Source organism: Nipponia nippon, unplaced genomic scaffold, assembly GCF_047370975.1.
Source record: "Nipponia nippon isolate SJK-2023a ecotype South Korea unplaced genomic scaffold, ASM4737097v1 scaffold_1, whole genome shotgun sequence".
NCBI classification, from domain to species: domain Eukaryota; kingdom Metazoa; phylum Chordata; class Aves; order Pelecaniformes; family Threskiornithidae; genus Nipponia; species Nipponia nippon.
This window is the reverse complement of record NW_028262290.1, coordinates 28,840,998-28,862,893: the sequence shown is the minus strand read 5'-3', so window position 1 is coordinate 28,862,893 and position 21,896 is coordinate 28,840,998. Positions and strand designations below refer to the sequence as shown.

The window sequence follows — 21,896 nt, the reverse complement described above, 5'->3', positions numbered from 1 at the left end:
AAGATACATACAAGCATATTTTTAGTGATAGTATTTTATTTTCACTTGATTTTTTTTCCTTCAAAATATCTTAAAATTCATTAATACAAGAAATAGCTTTGGAAAACTTCTCTACAAAAGTCATCCACAAAAAGGCATATAAAGACATGAGTGTCCTTTTGCACTCTGAAAATTATTTAAGTTAAAGGAGAAGAAGATTGCCAGAAGTTTGCACACTTTCATACAGACTAAAAGTATCTATATGTGGAACTGCTCAAAAAGAGTTATCACATTTTAAATTGACACATTGACTTCAACGTACACATGCCTGTAGATTTTCCTGATGCTTGAAATAATAGCTCCAAAAACACAGAGCATTATGTGCAGTGTTGGTCTACCACTGAGGCCCATAAAAACACCTTAATTTAGCCTCACAATGTTGTGACTGACTGTACCTGAACTGCACAAACAGAAGATTCCCACTGTTATTTCCTTGAGCTAAACTTGTGAAGAGGGGAAATATGAGCAGTGCAATACCATAGATTTTGCTCCAGTAAAAATCTAGGGCTTGGTCCACAAGAAATAAGCTTCTTGAACCCATTCTGCTACTAAAGGCTTTCACAGTGCAGTACACTGCTCTTGCTTCACTGACCCTGGCACAGCAGAAGTATTGCACCATTAGCAGTCATAATACTGTATTTATACTCCTGCAATATTAACTTAAAGCTTTGTTGCAAACTCCAGGCTATAAATACTGCTACATAAAGAGCTCTGAATTTTACTTGGAAGTTCTCAGGTGAGAAAGGGAAAGGAAAGGAATTAGGTAAAGCCTCTCATTGTTCACAAATTCAGCGTAACATTGGAATACAACTGTTCTGCACTTCTTGTCATCTTTATCATCTTTTGTATGCCAGAAACATCCTCTTTGTGCATCTGTGCATCCTCTTTTGTGCATCATTGTTTGCTGAAGAGACTCTCTCAAACTCTATGTAACTGGCTTAGAGAGACCTACTAGGATAACTGAGGCTGCTTGGAACCAAAACCTGCCAAAGCATCAAACACAGAATATACACAAAAATTCTTTTTTGATACTCTTCTGAAGAGATACAAAGGCTAGCTTTAAATTAGGTTTCCTAGGTAATGGTGGTAATTTAGTCACATGAACTTGGAGCTCAGCAAGAGACAGATTATAGTTCTGTGAAGAGTAACTTTAAAAATTATCTTTAATCTTGGTTTGGTAAATTTTAAGTATGTCAACTGCACTATGCATTCACTTATTTGACTACGGGGAATGTACAACTTAAGTAAATTAGAATTATTGTTGGAATTAACAATTCCAAAAGATGTTCAAAAATTATTGGGAAACACTGACTTTCTTCTTGGAATGGTACCTTTAAGAGTTGACTTTACATGCGGCCACTGCATCACCATAAAGAAACACTGGAGAAGACTAGGTGTTATGTACATTGGTATCCACTGTATTGGTGGGTAGTTTCCATTGTTCTTAACCTCTCTTATGTCACTGCTAAAGAACATTCCACATTTTCCCTAAACCTAAATAAGATTTATATGGCAAACAATTTCAAAATGAAAGTAGTTTGTGTAAACATTCAACAGTGTAATGTTTGAATGAACACAAATATTCCTAACAAGAATTCAGTGTTCTTCAAGAGAAACACATTTTCATACTCTAAGTTACATTTAGAAAGAAACTTTTCTGCATCAGATTCTAATAGACCAATCAACTGAAGATATTTCTTAAGTAACGTGAACTTAAGAAAGAAAACTATGTGACTTTAGGGACAGGGAAGCATGGAAATAGTTCTGTTAGCTGAAAATTCATGTCATTTATTTATTTTGTTTAAACTGAAATCTTCTCTTACCATCATGATTGGGATTTCCCAAAGTCCATGGCTCATCTGAGTCAAAATGAGTGTCTCCCCCAATTCCTGGCCCGGGGAAATATGCATGAGCCAAAAATCCTCCCTCCCCATCAAAGGGAGAACTGTCTCCATGAAAACCTGATGCAAAAATGATTGTAATATCCACGTCCCTCTTGCCATTTTCTAATTCAATATAAGGAACTTCTTCAAATGTTAGAGGAGTTACATTCTGCCACACATCGAAGGCACGGCGAATGGCTTTACGAGTTTCAGCATCACCTACTTTTGGAGTGACGTTCTTTATGCTGAAAGAAACAGAGAAACATTAAATAGGTTAAATTTGAGAGAGTGGTAAGTGACAGTGCCTACAACCATTTTCCCCTAATTATTAAAAGCACCGTGCTTTTAATAAAACGTGCTAGTCTGGCATTACGGCCCTTAAGAAGAGTATTTTTATCTAAGCTGGTGCGAAATTATTGTGTCAATCCGTGTAACACTTTATCCTAGAACTTATGCTATGTTAGCTAGGTTACACTCAGCAGTATAAAAATCTTATATTTAGAAGATTAAAAATATTTTTAAATGAAAAATTCTTAACAGTGGGATAACCAGATTAATCAACCACTGACTGTTTACCTCCTGGATCACAATTAGAATCCATCACAGCTAAAGAACGGCATGTCATTTCTGATCAAAAGAAAAAGGTTTCCAGTTAAATGAAATTTTAACTTCTCAGTGAGTCCATTAACAATAGCAGAGCTCCATACTGTGACCACCAACCAGTATTCACAAAGCCTTAAAAACAGTTCTTGTTGCATTTGTAACTGGATAGATAATTCTTTATTAGAAACAAAACCTTTTTATTTCAATACAGGCTAAGACGTCCTTTTATAATCTGATTGCTTCTATAAATCTTGCATAAAACTGTAAAATTCATCAGAGAAATCATTTTTATAGAAGACAATTATGTGCTAATTCAGTAATATATATTTAAACAGAAATTTCAATCTCTACTACTTCTTCAAATGACACATGTAAGAGAAAGGCAAAAAAACATCAGAATACAGTTGACTTCAGAGTCATAGTTACTAGTAAATTACAGTGGAATAATCTTTAAAAAAACCTTCTTTATTTTTGTTATTGACTTCAAGAAAAGAATGGCAATAATAAATTTCAGACCTATCCAATTTCCTCCATCAGTTTTACCTGATGCATATGGCCATCAAAAACTCTTAGGTTTGTGTCTGTTCTGAAACTGCTGCAACAGATGTTCTTTGTTCATTTGATATGTGCTTGACTGAATGTCCAGCACAAATTTCAGAGATTACATAGTTCTACAGTATATGTAAGATTTATGTAAGTTTACACAGCATGGCATGTATTTTCATGAATAAACCTGGAATGATTGATTTGTTTGGTGCATTAAATGTGCTTGATTATATGGTATTGTAAATTCATATAAATGGAAAAAAACCCCTTCAAGTCTAATTTTATAGATTTGACTTCACATATATAATATTTTGCTCATAGGTTCATGTGAAAAACATAGTTACCTATTTTGACTTCCACTCAAAAATATTCTTGCATTGAGTCCAATAATGCTAGTCTAACCAAAGCATTATTTCTTTTTAGCTAGTATATATGTTCCAAGGAGATATCAAACAGATTAGAAGATAGTATACTGTAGAGAATCCACGGCCTCCCTTGATCTTTTGTTCCAAATATGACTATACCAGTCATTACATACTTATGCTTATTCTCTTATTTGTCTGGCTAGTAACATTGGTTCTTGTTGTGTCTTTCTCTTTCACATACATGAGCTTTAAGAACTTTTTTTCCCCTAAAAAAAGACATTTAAAAGACATTTCTGCACTGCAAAGTCGTTACCTTTTTGTTGTCTCTTTGAAATTAAAAGTTTGAACTCTTTAAATCTCCTATTATAAGAGATTTTCTCCAGTCTGTTAAATATTTTCTGTGATTTTCATTGAACTCACTCCAATTTTGCAGTGTTCTTTTAAAACTCGCTCTGTCAGATCTACAAAGTACTGCTATACTGATCTTGCTGTCAGAGAAAAAAAGTCCTCTGATTTGTAGGCATAGCCTTACCCTATATGATGTAAATGTCATGTAACTCAAATTGCTTTGTATGATGCCCTATCTTCATAGTTATTTACTCATCAGTATTTCTATGATCAGTGTTGTGTTGATTTTCAGGTGATTAAAAAAATATCGGATGTACTGGACGAAATATCAGTCCCCACATAACCCCTCTCTGAAGGCTCCCTCCTTTGTGAATTATTTTTTTGAGATGTTTTAGTTAGCAAGTTCATAAACTACTCATCCTGTGCCCCTTGAGAATGTACAGTATTTTACAGCCAGTGTCATGTGGCACTAAATCAAAACACCTCACAGAGGCACACTTACACTGCCACTACTAAAAACTTGACAATAGATAATCTGTTGCTATGCTAAGAATACCACTTACAAAGCTGATGAATTTTCTCTTAGTCAGTCCTGCAGTGTGCTCTCTCAAGCACATAAATTGTCTCAAGCACAGCTCATTGAAGGATTAGAGCCTCTCTTATTTGCTACGTATAATGAATACAGCAAATGAATCAACAGGCTTTCATAGAAAATAGCATATGTCTAACAAAGCTGATATTTTGATGCAGGAAAAGTTCATCTGAAAGATACAGTTTATTTTTTTTATTGTTTTGTATTTAGGAATCTTAGTAATGGGTCAAAGTCACACTTGGGGGTTATGTAAATGGAGCAAAAGGATGGTCTTATGCTGTTATATGTGATATGAGGCAACGGATAAAAACAGATTGGAATTTTGTATTGGTGGTAAATTGATTAATTACTTGTTCTAAAAGGGTTTACCTCATGTTTTAAACCTTATCACATTACATTTTCTTGCTTTTTTAGTGAACAGAATTAAGTTCTAGTCATTGATTACAAATGAAAAATTGAGCCATTGTGCTGGTTTCACACACATTAACTAGGGGTGATTACCTATGATGGGAGACCTTTTCCAGTGGATTCAGCTATTGAATTACTTTTGAAATAGCATCTCAAGATTCATTGTCAAGAAGAAAGATTTTTCAAAGCATACTTTCTGTATTAAAGATTTGGCTTCCAAAACAACCTTCTGGAGAGGACGAGATTATACTGAAAAATGTAGCTTCCAAAAGTAATGAAATAAATCAGTAGTTATTCCAATATAAGAGTATTTCCAGAAAATTATTGTCCATTTTAATGTTTTAACACAAGCCCTGTTTAGTCCTAAAAGGGCAAATTCCAATACTGTGTGTAACACGAATGTTGAAGTTGTCTAGCTGGGAACTTTGCTTAGAATAATTCACCAGTGTAGACATATGAAATCCAAATTATTTTACATTTCTTTCATGGTGTTGATCATATAACCTCCAAAGGGGAAGTACAGTGAGAAGATCAATCCATACAGACAACGTATCAAGTACCAGAGATTCTAGGACTTACCTCTTAAACGTCTTCAGTTTAGACACATCACTACAAAATAAAGTCTTATATGAACCGTTTTCCTATTACATTTGTCTCTATATCTCAAAGGCAGCAGTCACCTGAAATAGTGGTAGCTGTCACTGGTAACAAAAAAAGAGGAACTGGGTATCTTACACTCAACATGTCCAGATAACGGAGCTCAAAGAAAAATGTGGTGAAAATGCCAACTCAGAACCACTCCTGTTGCAAGGCAGCAGCACAGCAAGACAAAGACCATCACAATAAGAAAACAATATTTCCTAAGTATTACTTTCCTAACCTCCAAGTCTAGTGATCATTTCACAGAGATGATGTTCAATAGAGAGAAAGATCCAATGCTGATCTTATCCAGATCGGCAGTGAAACCTTAATAAAGAGGCTGAAGAATGTACTCACAATTCCTTCCAAAGGGTATTTTAGTAAGCAAAAGATGATCTACAAGATGAAATATTTACTGTGATGTCATTTTTTACAAACTAGTAAACTGAGTGATGCTTCGTATAAATTTTGAAAGCTGTTATCCTTAGACGACCACAGCCATGTATCAATTGAATACAGTATTTTGTGGTTATCATTGCTGTTTGATGCAAACATGGTTTTCCTTGCTAGTTGCTTTGGGCATTATAGCTTTTAAACCCATATCTTGCACAAGAATAAGATTTCACTAGTGATATGCACTTTTCACACTGATTTACTATTTCTACAGATGCCTGAAGAGCCTTGTTTTGGAGACTATTATTCTGAAATTCTGAGTCCTATTGATTTTGGAAAAGCTTTGGGTTTTCCTTCCCCTCCCCCTCCTTCCCCAAAATATCCTCAAAAAAATTATCCATGTTTCAGTGCACATTTTTGGCTGCAACAGCTTCAGGAGCCTTGCAAGGCTGTCAAGATATACCTCACTTGCCTGTATAAAATCATTCATCTGAAATTTAAATACAGTACATTAAGTAGCACATATTTGCCATTATATTTCACTATTTCCTTTTTTTCTTCCTGACCTGTCATTAGAACAGCTTGTTATATTTTTCATGTAAATTGCTACAATTCTGTATATAAAATCAACCCTCTGACTGAAGCTAGACCCAAGAGGCAGTTCAGCAAAGGCTAGACAAATCTCAAAATGCATAAAGCTTATTATTACTGCTTACCTTAGCAGTAATGGCCTCCACAAGAGTTGTAATAACTCAGTGACAGACTTCTTCATGGCCTGTAGACTTTGGTACCTCTATTCTCCACTGTATATAATAAATATTGTTTTTAAGTTGGTTCTATGCTCATTTGTGCATTAAATCCAGAGAACAAGATTAACAATATCTTACTACCCTGTTGTGCTGATTAGACTGGATACTATGAGTGCTTTAAAATTATTACATAATTATAATGATGCAAGATGATCTTTTATTTTTTTTAGAACAAAAATATATCAATTAAATACAAATGGGGAAAATATTTCTACAATGTCATTTCTCTCAAACATTCCAAGGTTTTCTTGGACCAAAGTCACAAATTGGAAAACCCATTCTAAAGAAAGAAAGGACACAGAATAGAAAAGAGCAGAAAATTCAGCTGAGTAGGTAAAAAGATGCAGTCAGTAATGTCTGAAGGAAGCCAATTATAGATCTGTATTTGATATGAAACAGTTAAGATAAAATGAATTGAAACATAGATTAAGTTTGAATAACTTGTTGAAACTGCCTTCTCATTGCCATTGCTGTAAAGCAAACTGAAACTGCACCAAAGATTTTCTTTGTTTATTTGTATTTTTTTAATCTCACTGTTACTTTTATTGAAATTAATAATTACCTGTGGCCAAAGGTATATTTCATTTTGCACCATCATTTCTCTAGAGATACTTTCTATCAAGTTGCTTCATTAATCTCTCACTGATGTGGGTTTTCTTAGCTTCAACTTCTTTCCAGTCTCACTTTGCTAACTCTTTGTAGCTATAACCTAAGAATGTTTCTCACGTAAAATGTGATGTCAGTTCATATAGCTCCTGTTCCAGCTGATTAAACCCAAGTCAGAATTATTGATTTTGATTTTCTTGTTCTGTGACCACATTAAAAGTCAACCTACTGCTGCCATGTTGGAAAGAGTTTATAATTCTCTTGCCTCTTCAGTTTCATGGATAATATTCTCCCTGTAATTTATTAGGAGATGAAAAGTGACAAAGATGAGATTTCCAAGATACAAAACCAAGATTAGCAAAACATTTGACAGATAAATGCTTTTATAGGAAAGATGTTCTAAGCAATCCCATGTCATAATTTACCACTAATTAATTTAAAATTAATAAAATACAACATAAACATTTACAATTATAGCATATTGATATTCAAACATTTAATTATTTCAGAATTGCTGAAGTAGGTAAGTACTAAAGAAATGAGAACTGATATTCTATAATATTCAAATTTTATATGAAAAAGACTGACACTAAAAATACATATAGTGAAGAGCATTTTTTTGTTAATTACACTGTAGAAAAGCATAACTAATTGGCTTAATTGATTGTTATGTAGGAATCCTCTCTCACAATTATAGTTATCTAGACTTTTCTCATTGCATAAATTCTAAAATCGCCACAGTGTAATTTAATCTCCTTTTATTAGGTATATTTGACATATCCTCCCCCATTCCATTCAGAGGTTAGAAATGCTAAGGTATATAACACAGCTAACATCATAGTTCTTTAAGAAAAGGGCAAGCATTGCCTTTATTAAGTTGGACTTTGGGAAAGCATGAAGCTTTAACAGAGGGATAAATATGCTTAAATCAACAGTCAGGAACTGAACTATTCCATTTTATTCAGATCCCTAAACACTGCTTATAATAGCACTAGCAGATATCAGGTAGATAGATACTGGAAACTTTCCTGTGTATTATCAGGTTGACTAGAATTGCATTTTTTACGGTATTTCTGATTGAAAGCTGGTAGGAGATGTAGTTATAAAGACAAAAGAATGTTTAATACAGCCTTAATTAGTATCTAATTCTGCATCCAAGCTTACTACAAAAAGCTAATGCTTAGCATCAGGAATCAGCATCCCTGTCCCATTAGTCCTTAAGGGTTGAAGCCCTATGGTAGTCTAACAGTTTATGAGAACTTTATTGTAGAAAACAAGTAGTTTTTTTAGTACAAATTACTCTTTTTCTACATTTGCAACTGTAAATCATCAGAGTTCCAGCAAAACATGTAAGTAGGAACACTAAGAACTCATGGCTGGGTCATTTTGAAAACATTTGTTTTCAGAGAAGCCTGAAAACTTCTTCACCATACCACTCAGAATGCTTTCCACATCTGGATGTATCACTTCTCAATATAAATCTGCACACATATTCTATACTACTGTGTGCTCTGTGATACAGAGGAGCTAAGAACTTCAAAATTTGCTACTGACTTAAAATGGAGGGGTAGGATTCTAGAGCATATAGTTAGGTATTTCCACTGCCTTAAGGTCTTGTAGGCCTTATATGTACATAGGGAAAAAATTATATCGAAGTGCAGCCCAATCCTGTATATGTTTCTAGTATGCTTCAAAATATATTAGTCAGGTACAACTGAATTAAAGCATAGAATATTGCTAGCATATTGAAGAAAAGTTTTCAGACATTTCAGTTATTCACAAATTTGTTAAAGTTAGGGCATTCTCAGCATCTCTGAAAAAAACAGATAATCATTGTTTCCCCTTATTTCTGCTTTTCATTTTTAATGGAAAGACAATATGCTCATATCTTGATGCTGAAATAGTATAGCCATATCTTTAAAAAATAATGCAATGTGAACATCATCACAATGCAAATCTTGTGTTATCATTTCAATATGGACACAAAGCTGACCTTTTTTCATTCATAAGCAAACTTAAATCAAGGAAATTCAGCATATACTGACTTTGTGGCAAGTATGATTAATAAGGTGTGTTAATCCTTGATTTAGGAAATATTTTCTAAATATTCCTCTGTAGTGGTACACTCAAAATATTATTTTATTAAAAAAAATCTTGTTCCTACTTTGAATCAACAGTATTTTCTAAGTTTTTCTTTAATTCAGTGTTTTCTTATTTTTCAGTGTGGCTTTTAAACATCCAAGATTTTTTTTTTCCGTATTCCACACAATATGGATCATTCAGACCAATAAAATAACATAGTCTATTGTTAACAAGCCAGATAAGACTTTTCATTGCATACTGAAGCTCCCAGCTAGCATTAGTTCTTTTAACTGGACAACATAAAGTTAGACATGTCCAAATCTTTAATCATCTGTCGGTTTTTGGAGGGCTGAAATCCAGGATGTATCCAACTACTTGAGAAAGGAAAAAGACAATAATCTAGGGCTTGACCTAATGTTCACTGAAGTCAAGAAAAAGATTAAATTAATGCTAGTTGATTTGGGATGAAGCCATTGACCATCTACAGTTAAGTTTCCTCCACCAATTAAATTATTATGTATTGCTGAACAATCCAATTGGTTTTTTTTCTTCCTCAAGACAGCAAAATAAAGCAGAATAGCTTTTAAATTATTATTTTATTTTATTTTATTTTATTTTATTTTATTTTATTTTATTTTATTTTATTTTAAATTGTTATGAGTTCTAAGTAGTGGTTGCAATTCAAGGCAAAGCTTGACTTTTTAGAGAGCATTCTCAAATTTTATTTGCAAAAGTGTTCTGCAGACTGAATAATCTGAGCAAATGACAAATGACTGACTACTGGAGTTAAAATTATGAATAGTATGTCTAGAATTCTGATGAGGAGGACTTTATATTCGATAATTCTCTGTCTAAAAAGCACATATAAACATTTATGTTCTATTTTTACAGAGCTGATTGACTGCTTTATTGATTCACATTATTGTTCCTTCTTTAAAGTACTGGATGATTTACTTCCCTAGCAAAAGAGAAGGTGATTGTTTTTTGAGAGAGACTCACAAGTGTCTTTGTAAACACTCTCTTAAAAAAAAAATTAAAAAATTTAAAAAAAAAATCCCTTAATACATATCATAGATGTCTTCTTTGGCTCTATATAATGTTCAGAGATTGTTGTGTAACCTGATACAGTCTAAAACACTAAAGAAGAATCAAGACCATATCATTAGGATCTTTGTAGGTTGTTCTGTAATGAGGCTATAATTTTCATATGCTCTAGATGTTCTCATTCACTCCTATACTCTTCTGGCTGATAAAAAGATTCAAATAATCACTTTCAGTTTCTCTCTTTGTAAAAGTCATGCTAGTTTATAACATAAGTACTAATAATGTTTACAAGGTATACCAACATGAACTATACCAGGCAGAAAAGATACAGTAAGTAATATTGCTGTGTAACTTCATTAGAAACAGAAATTCTAACAAACACCCTATTCACCAGTTCAGATAAGCAGAAAGCTATATTCCCTGAGGGAGAGAAAGTGCAATTAATGCAGCATAATGCCAATTTCATGCTGACGTTCCCAATACTGGAAATCTGCATTTTGGTACTGTCTGCACGCACATTGTTTTCTAAGAGTAATTATTGCCTAAGTCCAAAATGTAATATGTGTCCGAAAAGGACACAATTAATGTAAATTATAATAGTAAGTCACTTCTCTGAAGTTCCATCTTGAAATTTTGGGGACTATTTCAGCTTGAAAAATTGCAAATTGAAAATATGGAAATGTAGAAAAAACATTATGTTGCATGTGTATCTGTTTTGATCCTCTTACCCATGATTACAGAGACAATCTAAGAGGAAATATATTCTGAACAACATTAATTAGTTTAAATTGAACAGGTGCCAGGAGCAATTCTTGGGGGAAAAAAAATGTGACAGACAGAAAATGCTAGAGTAAAAATGTAAGTAGACACAATTTAAAATGCATTTTTTATGTGATCTCAATTCTATTTTTCCATTAATAGTGTCTTGATGTTTTGCCTGAAGTGATAATTATTTCATTTAAATAGAACATCTGAGGATATGCTCTAAGACCAAGTACTCAGACAGATAGTAAGTGGTAAACATAGCTTTCAGTGTCTTTCAAAGGGCTCCCCTCAGCACTGAAATTGCACCTATTTGACAGTGATACATACAAAGAACTCCGCATCTGCAGATTTCACAGAGTCCAACAAAAGTTTATACATTTGCAGTATTATATTAAATATTTTCTTGAAATAAGCAACAAAGAAGCAAATTTGAAAAGCTTGCTTTACTCTACTCCAATCAAAATCCTTGGCAAAAAAAAAAAATCACCAACTATTTTAGGAAAACCCACTAACTGTTGTTAAGGTCCATGTTCTGCTCATCTGTTGGTCTCTTTTTAACATAATGGGTATGTCCACAAAATACTTTTTTTTGCTATTACCCTTTCTGTTCAGAAAAGCTGGTGAGTGCAGTCCTAAAATAATTGTGATGGATGGCATCTTTTTTATTGTTTATTCTGTGTTTCTGTTCTGTTGCGGGGGGGGGGGGGGGGGGCTTGGTTTTGGGGGTGTTTTTTGTGAGGTTTTGGTTTTGTTTTCCAGAAAAGTGGAAGAGGTAGCAGGCATTGAAATCAGGGAGACATTGCTCTTTCTTTGGAGGAATTACCAAGCTTGCTTGGTGGGCACACTTCAGACGGCATGGTTTGGCTGGCCAGGAAGACACAGAATGCAGCTGGAAACCTGCAGGTTATAAAGAGACTGAGAAGTGGCGCTGAGAAAAATGGAGCAGACGAGTGATACTAGAGATATGATCAAAAGTTTAGGGAACAAAGCAACTTAAAATGTCATTCTGTTAACTAGTATTAAGCCTGTAAGCAGGGAATTGCTGGGAAGAACAAAGCAGGTGAGGAGAAGCGCATAAAGAATTTTATTTCTTTTTTTGTTGTCCTCATTTGCTTTGAGTTATTTTTTAATTCAGAAAGATTAATATTGTATATTTTATTCTAATAACATTTAGATTTTCTACTTTAAATGTCTTTTGGTCTGTAATTCGCTACAAAAAATATTATAGGCTTATTCACTTCAAAGCTCTGGTTGACTGGAGGTCTTGTCAAAGTGAGAGAGTGAACATTTTACAAGAGGGAAGGCAGGAGGTAAAGAATTGCTGTAAATTCTTCAAAGTGAGAAAGATTACTAGATAGTTGCCACATAGTTTAATACTGGGCACCCTCGTTTGTTATTATGATTAATGCCTTGGGTGACAGTACAGAAGATATACAAGTGGTAGGATTTAGACTGTTGTAAAAAAATCCTGTAATGAAATAGAGAATCAGACTCTGTACAAATCAGAGCAATAGAAAAACACACATATAGGTAGGTGACCATGCATGCCTTGTCATATGTGTGCACACACACTATATTTAAATTTTAAAATGCAGATAAATGTAAAGTGCTGTAGGTGGGTATTCTTATTCTAACCAACTATGCATTACATTTACATTAACAATAAAGGACTCCAGCCAATGCAAGATAATAATCTCAAGGCAGTCATTTCTCTATTGCTTGAAGTTATATCAGTGTGTAATGTCTTAAAATAGAATTCTCCAATTCAGACATAAGCCATAGTATTGACACAGATTTACTAATAAAATTCTCTCTTCACTGTGGTATGAAGAACAGTCTATATGACCATTAGAGCTTATGAACATAAAATTTAATATTTATATGGGTTCATGAATAATGGCACCAGTTAATGAATTTGAAAACCATTTTATCCCTCAGAACTTACCCTTGTTAGATATTACAGGAAACCCAATGAGGCTGTGTAAATTTTCAAACAGGCTGTATTGGAATCCTTGGCTTGCTGACAAATTATGGATTTTATATTATATACATGACAATTTCTTTGGTTGACAGAACTCTAGCAAGTACATAGTTTGCATCTAACTTTCCCTGCAAGATCAGTTTTGACAGCAGGCAACATACTGTGTAAACTACATGCCAGACTCAAGGGTTATACAGATGCACACCCCCACACATGCCCCAATGCCCATTATCATGTAGGCAGGAAATGGTTGGGTCAGTGACTCATCAAATTATAATCAAATTAATTTGTACTTAAAACAGACCTGTAGGCACCTACATTTTGCAGACTGACTCCTTTCAATAGCCTATTTTACATACTTAAATTAGACATCTGAGTTTCATTACAGCAGTCCTAGTTTGAGAGCAACGTTCCCTAAGAAGTTGCCAAGAGGGTTGAAAGGTAAGGTTAAGGACATATTGAGTGTTAAATTGATGCCCAATTCTTCAGAGAATTTACCAGTTACTAAATGAATGCAATTTTAATCCGAGAAAATAATTTGTTTCTTATGTAGCACATACTTATCCAAGAGGTATCCAAATCAGCATTTTTATATCACATATTAATAATAAAATTCTCAAAATATTGATAAATATTTCAGAAATTTTTTTTACTTTAAATTACAAGTCAGCATTACTAGTGACATTTATATACCTATATAAATATCTTTGGTACCTGTAAGTGATATGTTTGTGTTGCCATTTCTGTCCTGTTAACGCGTAGCGTTTCCGACGAATGTTAAATTTGGAGCTACCTCTTGTTTGGTCAGGCACACCGCATCGAGGCTTCTTCATCCAGCTACAAGAAACAGCACCACATAGTTAAAGCAACATGAAAGAAAAATCATAACTACTGCACCCAGCTAACAAAAAAATTATACGTTTTTGAAGTTACGGTATTATCAGTTTTGTGTCTACATGCAACAATTACTAACAAAGGAACAGTCATCTTGTTATCAGATGTATAGTTTGTAGAACTTCATTGCATCCCGTGACATTCAGAAACCAATTTCTTTGCTGTTATTTTTCCTAGTTTTCTTTTGCTACAACTTCTGAATAGAGACTTCACAACTGGACAAGTCTTTCACAGTCAATAATTTATTCTGATTCATTCAAGGTAATTATGATCTGCATTACTAGCTTGCTTCCTGAAAGTGAAGTTGAAGTATATACACAAAGATTTAGCCAAATCATTAGTTTCTAAATTATTTTTTGTATGCTGTGATCTTTCCATTTTGTCTTATTGTCATGATATTTAAACAAGCCTCGAGTTCTTTTAATCAGAGCCCAGTCAACTACCAGAATTTTTTTTTTAATTCAAGATACTGAAACTGCTAACTTTATGATACTATTAAGTTCTTCTATCTTACTCTCTTTCCACACAATGAAGAGTATCTCATTGCAACTGTAAGCTCCTAGTGGAGATACTTACCTCAAGAATTCTGCTTAAGAATATTTAATGTTCTGCATAAAATCAAGCTTGAAAAGGTCTAAATCACAAACAACAAAAATGACCATTGCAGCAGCACCAGGCTTTTCATAGAAGTGCTTGATTTTTACAGCGCCCTTCAATATTTCAATGTTTTCCAATATTTCAAAAACTTCAAATTTTTCAGCATTCCAAATATGTCAAAATTAAGATGATACCTAATTCAAAAGCGCGAGTTCAACAGCAGTATCATTGAACTATTCCTCAGTTGTAGTGTACAGGGTTATTTAGTTTGAGTAAAAGTGAACAAAACTCAGCTGAAATTATTTTATATGAGCTGAATAGCTGCAGAGCAATTTACCATCAGGAGATAGTAAGATTAAAGACATTCACTGCATAAGTAAGAGACAAATCTCCTCTGTTATTTTTCCAGTTCATTTGACTTTATTTCTGTCATGCTAAATAATTACTGATGTAAAAGCTATAGTTTTCTGATGGTATTTACCACAAGAGTAGTCATACCCTATGTTCAGGCTTGCATGAATGAATTTCTGACCATTAAACTGGCATTTAAGCATTGTTTCATAAATAAATATACACACAGCAGCTGTATGTATGTATGACTGGGTGACAGAAAAGTCATTTGAAATGTCATCTCAGAATGTAGACTCCTTTTGAAACATGTGCAGGTAACAAAAACTCAAAAAAAACCCAGCCAACCATCTTTCATCTTTTTCAGCAGATATTCTTCGTTCAATATATGCAAAATGAAGAAAACCATCTTGTCCAAAAGAAAACGTGGAATATTTGCAGTACAAAGCAGTAGTGTGTGTGTGCGTGTGTCTGTCTGTCTGTATAAAAAACTACACAATCTAATGAAATAATTGATTTTTCAGTTCTGTACTCAAGGAATGAGATGTGCATTGTAAATTTTACACCTACTCATACAAGACAAACCATATTGCATACTGAATGAATTTTTAGAGCTGGGCTAATCCAGTAAAAATCAGCCACACTCATTTTCATAAATTCATGTGAGGAGGTTTAAAAGTACAGCCAGACTTATAACACTTCATATACGCTGTAGCTATAGATATATAGCAAACTATTGTTTAAATGCATAAGTGGGAGTTGGACTCACCAACCTGTGTGAAAACACAAAATTTTAGTGATAGTACCAAGATGGCACTGCACCCCACTTGCACTGGTAAATAGAAGTGCTTGGAAAAACTTTGATGGATGACATATCCATTAGTTATGCTTGTGGGTACAAGTGGGAAAGCCAAAGCTTATGAATTTGATGCCCTGAACTGAAGACACTGAGTACATAGTTACCTGTTTCAAGTGAAAAACATAGAATGATTTGCTCTAATTTCTGGTCAGAATAATTATAAAGTATGTGTGGCACATAAAACAGCTGACTATTATTTGTATTTGCAAGGAAGACAATCTTCTTTCCCTAGTGTCTGCAAAGCCAATACTGCAAAATCTATAAAACTTTACCCCACCAGTATTTGCTGAAACACCCTGCAACTTTACTTCAGGTTCCTCTGTTTTTTTAAAAGAAGTGTCAATTCAACAAAGTAGATGTTAGCAATTTCTGGGATGAAATATTATTGAAAGGTTTATTTTGCTCTAATAATAAAAGAGAATGAAGGAAAGAAGCAGATCTTAGTTACAGATCAAAGGGCAGTTCTATTCTTCTTAGTAAAATGATATTATCTACACTTCAGCAAATTAGATTAAAATTGGCTCAGACCTCAAAAAACTTTTAGACACATTGTCAATAATACTTTTTCATAGTGCATGTTAGATCAGCATGCAGTTGCCATGCATTTGAATGACAAGATATATTTAAATTATATTGTTGAAACTTCACACACACATTGCAGAAAAAGACATATAGGTAACAAAAGATCAGTGTTCTCACCTTAAGGTGATATCACTACATCAAAAGAAACAAGCAAGGAATAAAGGAAAACCAAATAACTTTTATATTTTGTTAGAAACACTGTACAAAAATGTTGGGGTCTTGCATAAAATAAATAATATATCACTTAGAGTTGTATTGTTTCAAGGGCAATGCCTTTAAATCAATTGAATTAGGCCTCCCTCCGCCAAAAAAATTAAATTATTTAACTTAACTTATGGAGACCTATTTAATAACAGGGTTTGCTCACTGGCAAGCCAGGGGCAGATAAGTGTAAATATTCCGAATTGTGAATTTAAAAATTAATCTTCAAAGCTGTTGAAATAATCTCCCAAGTTATGTTAAAGGTTCAATACACTTACAGAAAATGTTAGCATAAAATGTTTTTACACTTAAGATTTAATAAAAAAACTCAAGAACAGTAGGCAGCATGGATTCAAAATTCAACATTGTATTATCTTACAAGAACTACTGACAATCCATTTTTAGCAAAATAAAACATAGCCCACAACTACATGTTATGAAATTCAAGCAGTCACAATTTGTTCTTGCATTGATTTTGAAGTGATATGTACCTATCAAGAACATTATGCTTGTATCTTTATTGGTTTGGACGGGCAGGGGATGTTTCATGTTGTCATGCTGTCTGGCCCACTGATGTTCTTACTGCTCTTACATGAGGACCAGGACTGTGGTTCACACACAATATAAATCCCAATGTAAATCAAATGGAAGCCTTTGCACAAGTGGTTCACTATCTTTTAGGAAATTATTTTCATGTAAAATTTAAGGGAAGATGCAATTTGCAACTGAGGCGTTGGACTATCACCAAATCTATTACCTTGGTCTTAGCTGAGCTAAGTTTAGCAATCAGAATTTTAAACAAATTATTACATGGTTAGTATTGGAGTTCAGCATTTTCTAGCATAGAAATGAGGCAAAATGTTAACAACCTCTGGCACATAAATTTTCCTTTTTTTTTTTTTTTAATATGTTCAAAATATTTTTTTAAACAGTACTTGTTCTCACACTGACTGGGAGGAAGACTTCTGTCAGTAGTAATCATTAACGCTCATGACATTTGCGGATACTTAGCGTGTAATATGTTGTTCCACCTGGGGTGGGAATTGACAAATAAAACATTCATTTCTATTTTCTTCCAAATATAGCTGCTTTTAACATAATATGATATGATCAAGGTCTTCCATATTCTTGATTTCTTGTTGAAGTTTAATTAATTTTTTTGAAATAATGGTTTTTCATTTTAAAAAGGTGCATACTGCTAATGACTTCGCCTCTCTTTCATCTATTTGTTTCTGAACTTGTAGAAATCTTTTATGCAGCAGCCCCTAAAAATAAATATTTTATCAGAACTCAATAAAGAGGCTTAATTGTGACTAATGTACTCAATCTGTAGACTATGTCACATCAAATTCCTCTCTTAGCTCCATTAGTTTGAATCTTGAGAAGCTATATATGTCAAGAGAATTAAAACAGTTTAGACTCACAGAAAATATGAAAAGATTAAAATAAAAATATGCAGCAAAACTGTAATGCTCTTCCAGTAGAGAGCTGAAACTGAACTTCTCATAACTCAAGCCAGCTGACTAACCATATTTTGTTCTTGGGGGTTAAGAGGAAGAATATCTTTCTGTCTCCTCACTTTCTTAAGCCTTCAGGAAAAAGTTTTGGCCTAACGCGGAACCAAAACATTTAAAAAATGTACCTTTGGTTAAATGCGCCCCCTCATTTATCCCTAATCAAAACTGCTGCTTAGGCTGTATAAAGTTTTTGGTGGTGGTGGTTTTTTGGGGGTTTTTTTTGGCAGAGTTATAGCAAAAAAGGAAAATAAAAGGGAGAGTCCAACTTGACTTAGTACAACTTGACCTAGTGGCTGGAAAAACTATAGATATTTATTTAAGAAAACTACAGAATGGTATCCTTAAACTTCTTGTGAGGAGAGATAGATACGTTTTCTAAACATCTTTACTCTTGCCTACTGTACTCCACTATTACAGGACTTTACTGACACTCCTCTAAATAATAGGAAGCAGTCAAAGAGTGATGTAAGATACTATATTTCAGCCCTGTTACTGACAATGATTTGTCTGCAAGGCTTCTCATTGAATGTTTGCTAAGGGTACAAGACATTATGTATACCTTTTGTACAAAAACATTTACTAATAAAATGGACCACTGAGTCGATTACAACAGCTCAAAATTTACCATTCACTCTTATTGTGTGACTGATAATATATAAACAGCAGAGATCAAACATAAATATGATTATATCTTAATTATGAACCTTGAAGTAAACTTGGTTAGAAGCTTGTCTGAGTATTAAAGTAAGTACATTTGCCATTTATTTGTAAAGGAAGACATTAAAATAAAATGAATGCTTTGTTACTATCGCATAGATTCAGTCAGCATCCTATATACAATCATTCTATCTGTATACCAAGAAGTGTGCAATGTACCCCTTTAAACTGCAAAACATGTTTTGGAAATAAACATGTATAGCAGTTTTAAGAAAAGAAAACAACTAATCTTTTTCTACTTAGTGTGTTTGGTTTAGGGATATGAAAGACCAGGATGCCAACAATGGGTCCATTTTCAGAAGTCTCCATTTAATGAGTCATTGACTGTGTTTGATAATATATAAATGAATCACAGAAAATACTGTGGCACCCCACGCAAATGTCAGACAGTATTTTCACTGGGTTTGCCATTGTTGTGATACTTGTATTCAGAACGTCCCTCATATTTTTATGCCAATAGAGATGTCTCTTTCTACCACTCACTCTTCCTTATCCCCAGCAATAAGCATGTATCATGCTTTTCAAGCCACTGGGGAAACTGTCCTGGTTTTGGCTGAGATAGAGTTAATTTTCTTCCTAGTAGCGGGTACAGTGCAGTGTTTTGGATTTAGGATGATAATAATATTGATAACACACTGATGTTTTAGTTGTTGATAAGTAGTGCTTACATTAGTCAAAGACTTTTCAGCTTCCCATGCTCTGCCTGGTGCACAAGAAGCTGGGAGAGGGCACAGCCAGGACAGCTGACCCACATTGGCCAAAGGGCTATTCCATACCATATGACGTCATGCTCAGTATATAAACTGGGGGAGTTGGCCGGGGGACAGTGATCGCTGCTTGGGGCTGGGCCAGGCGTCGGTTGGCGGGTGTTGAGCGGTTGCATCACTTGTTTTTCCTGGGGTTTTATTCTTTGTTGTTGTTGTTTTCCTTTTCACTATTATTAGTAGTAGGAGGAGGAGCAGTACCTTTATTATTTTATTTTATTTCAATTATTAAACTGTTCTTATCTCAACCCATGAGTTTTCCCACTTTTACTCTTCTGATTCTCTCCCCCATGCCACTGGGGGGAAGTGAGTGAGCAGCTGTGTGGTGTTTAGCTGCCTGCCGGATTAAACCACAACCGAAACAAATTTAAAAATATAGCAAAAACAAGTGAATGGTGAGTATTAGGGGCAAGATGAACACTATTCATATTTATGCATACCAAAATACTCATTGAAGGATTATCTTTTTTTCAGAGCAACAAAATCTCCCCAGGAGACTTTTGATGGTGATGCTGCAGGACATTATTTCTCTGTTAAAATCCCCAAAGTTAGTTCCTATCAAGTTACTACTATAACTTCTTTTAATTGTTTGTCCTTCTGAAGATGAAGAGGCACATCATAATCTCTTCTCAAGACATGCTGGAGAAGCAAGTAAATCCTCATGCACAAGATGAGAACATATTGTTTTTATGAGGTTCCTGCTGTACTCTTTGTTTTGTAATCCCAGCATTGTATGTGATTATAACATATTAATCACAGAGAAACAAATGGTAAACTGTCACATATTTCTGGCCAAAAGAGAGTATATATGCTTTCTGTGTAGATGAAAGGGAAAATTATTTTAAACATTTAGAAAATAATGCCATAAAAGAACAATTGAAAAAAAAAAATATCCTTTCTTATATAGTCACATCCCCCAATAATGTTCAGTGGTGTTAATTGACTGTAATTTGAGGCCACAGTTTAGTTTAATGAGTTTATTTTTTTTCTCAACACCAATGCAAATGTGAGAAGTCTTTAAGAATCAGTTCTGTTCCCAACTTGACTCAAATTAATGCAACTCCAAATGTGTAAGTAAATGGAGAATTCATCCAGCATGAGTTACACATACCTAAGAATTGCCATGCTTTAATCTATCTTTCTGTGTAGAAGAAAATCATGCATCAAGAGATTTGGAAGAGTCAATATCCACCAGATTGTAAAATTAATGTTGTGCACTGCTGCATAGGTGGATTCCTTTGTTTCTTACATAGCAGAAGAAGTGAAGATAACCTTGCTGACATGCTGGCCAACGAGCCCAATTTAGCAAACATAATCCACTTCCCCTGCAATTAAAGTTTTGTTTTGGTTTGGTTTGGTTTTTTCAACTCGCTAGCTGATACTCTAAACTAAGGGATGGCCTCCGCTTTTCCTTAGGTTACAACTTTTTGTCTTCTCTGTACTGCTAACTGTGAACAGATCATTTTCCTTTTAGTGAAATATATTGCCTCTTACAAAGCTGCCACTAATGTGTCTAAAAGGCTACTAGTGACTGGTATAGCAGCACTCTCCCCTCAAGGATCAATCACTGAAGCTGTATAAAAAGTCTGGTCTCTCCACCCTGCAGATCGGATCATAAACATACTTTTGAGCATGGATCTTTCACAAGCTGTTTACTGGTCCTTCAATTCCTAAACTGAGGGATGTGTGATCAAGTCACCTCCCCTTAGGGCAGCCCTAAAATCTGCTTTGCTTTATTGCTTTTCAATGCAATAATGCATGTGTCAGTGGAATAAAATGATTTTTCCAATCCTGCCAGCATTTTGGGTAGTGTCTTCCCTAAACTCTAAATGATAGAAAAATCATTCATGTCAGCTACTTTGCCAAAAAAAAGTAATGAAAGATGACACATTGGGTTGGGCCTGCTAAATAGGAAATGAAGGAGGATTTTTTTTACTCCCTAAAAAGCATTTTAGAGAAGTAGTAGAAACATATTTCAATAAAGTAAATGTTGGATATGTAGTGAGAGTACTATCTTGTTATTGTTTGCTTTTCAAGCAAAGTAACTTTTTGTAAAATCACAAGATAATCTTTGTTGCATTTCAACTGGAATGAATCCAACAAGCACTTCAAATCTTACTCCCAGGTATGTTTTCTAAATTGTTTACTAATACTCTTTTTTTTGTTGCTGTTGCATTTTCCTGGCACACTTTTAAAATTTGGCATAGTATAGAGTTGTTTGGAAGCGTCTCTTAATAGCTCTGCTTAACAAAGTTTCTCTGTGTTCAGTCTGTCAGTAAAATCAGACACTGCCAGCCTTACACAACTTCAGAAT

The 21,896-nt window shown here is 34.1% G+C and overlaps 1 protein-coding gene across 3 annotated transcripts in view; it reads right to left on the bottom strand.

Moving 5' to 3' along the window:
• The window catches only part of MMP16 (matrix metallopeptidase 16), a 189,036-nt gene that overhangs the window by 73,462 nt on the left and 93,678 nt on the right, over nt 1-21,896 (bottom strand). For all 3 annotated transcript variants that reach the window (XM_087750275.1, XM_009469276.2, XM_087750283.1), the window contains 2 exons: nt 13,818-13,940; nt 1,863-2,167 (listed from right to left, as the gene is read on the bottom strand). In XM_087750275.1, coding sequence (XP_087606401.1) covers nt 1,863-2,167; nt 13,818-13,940 — 428 coding nt within the window. The remainder of the gene's footprint in view (nt 1-1,862; nt 2,168-13,817; nt 13,941-21,896) is intronic.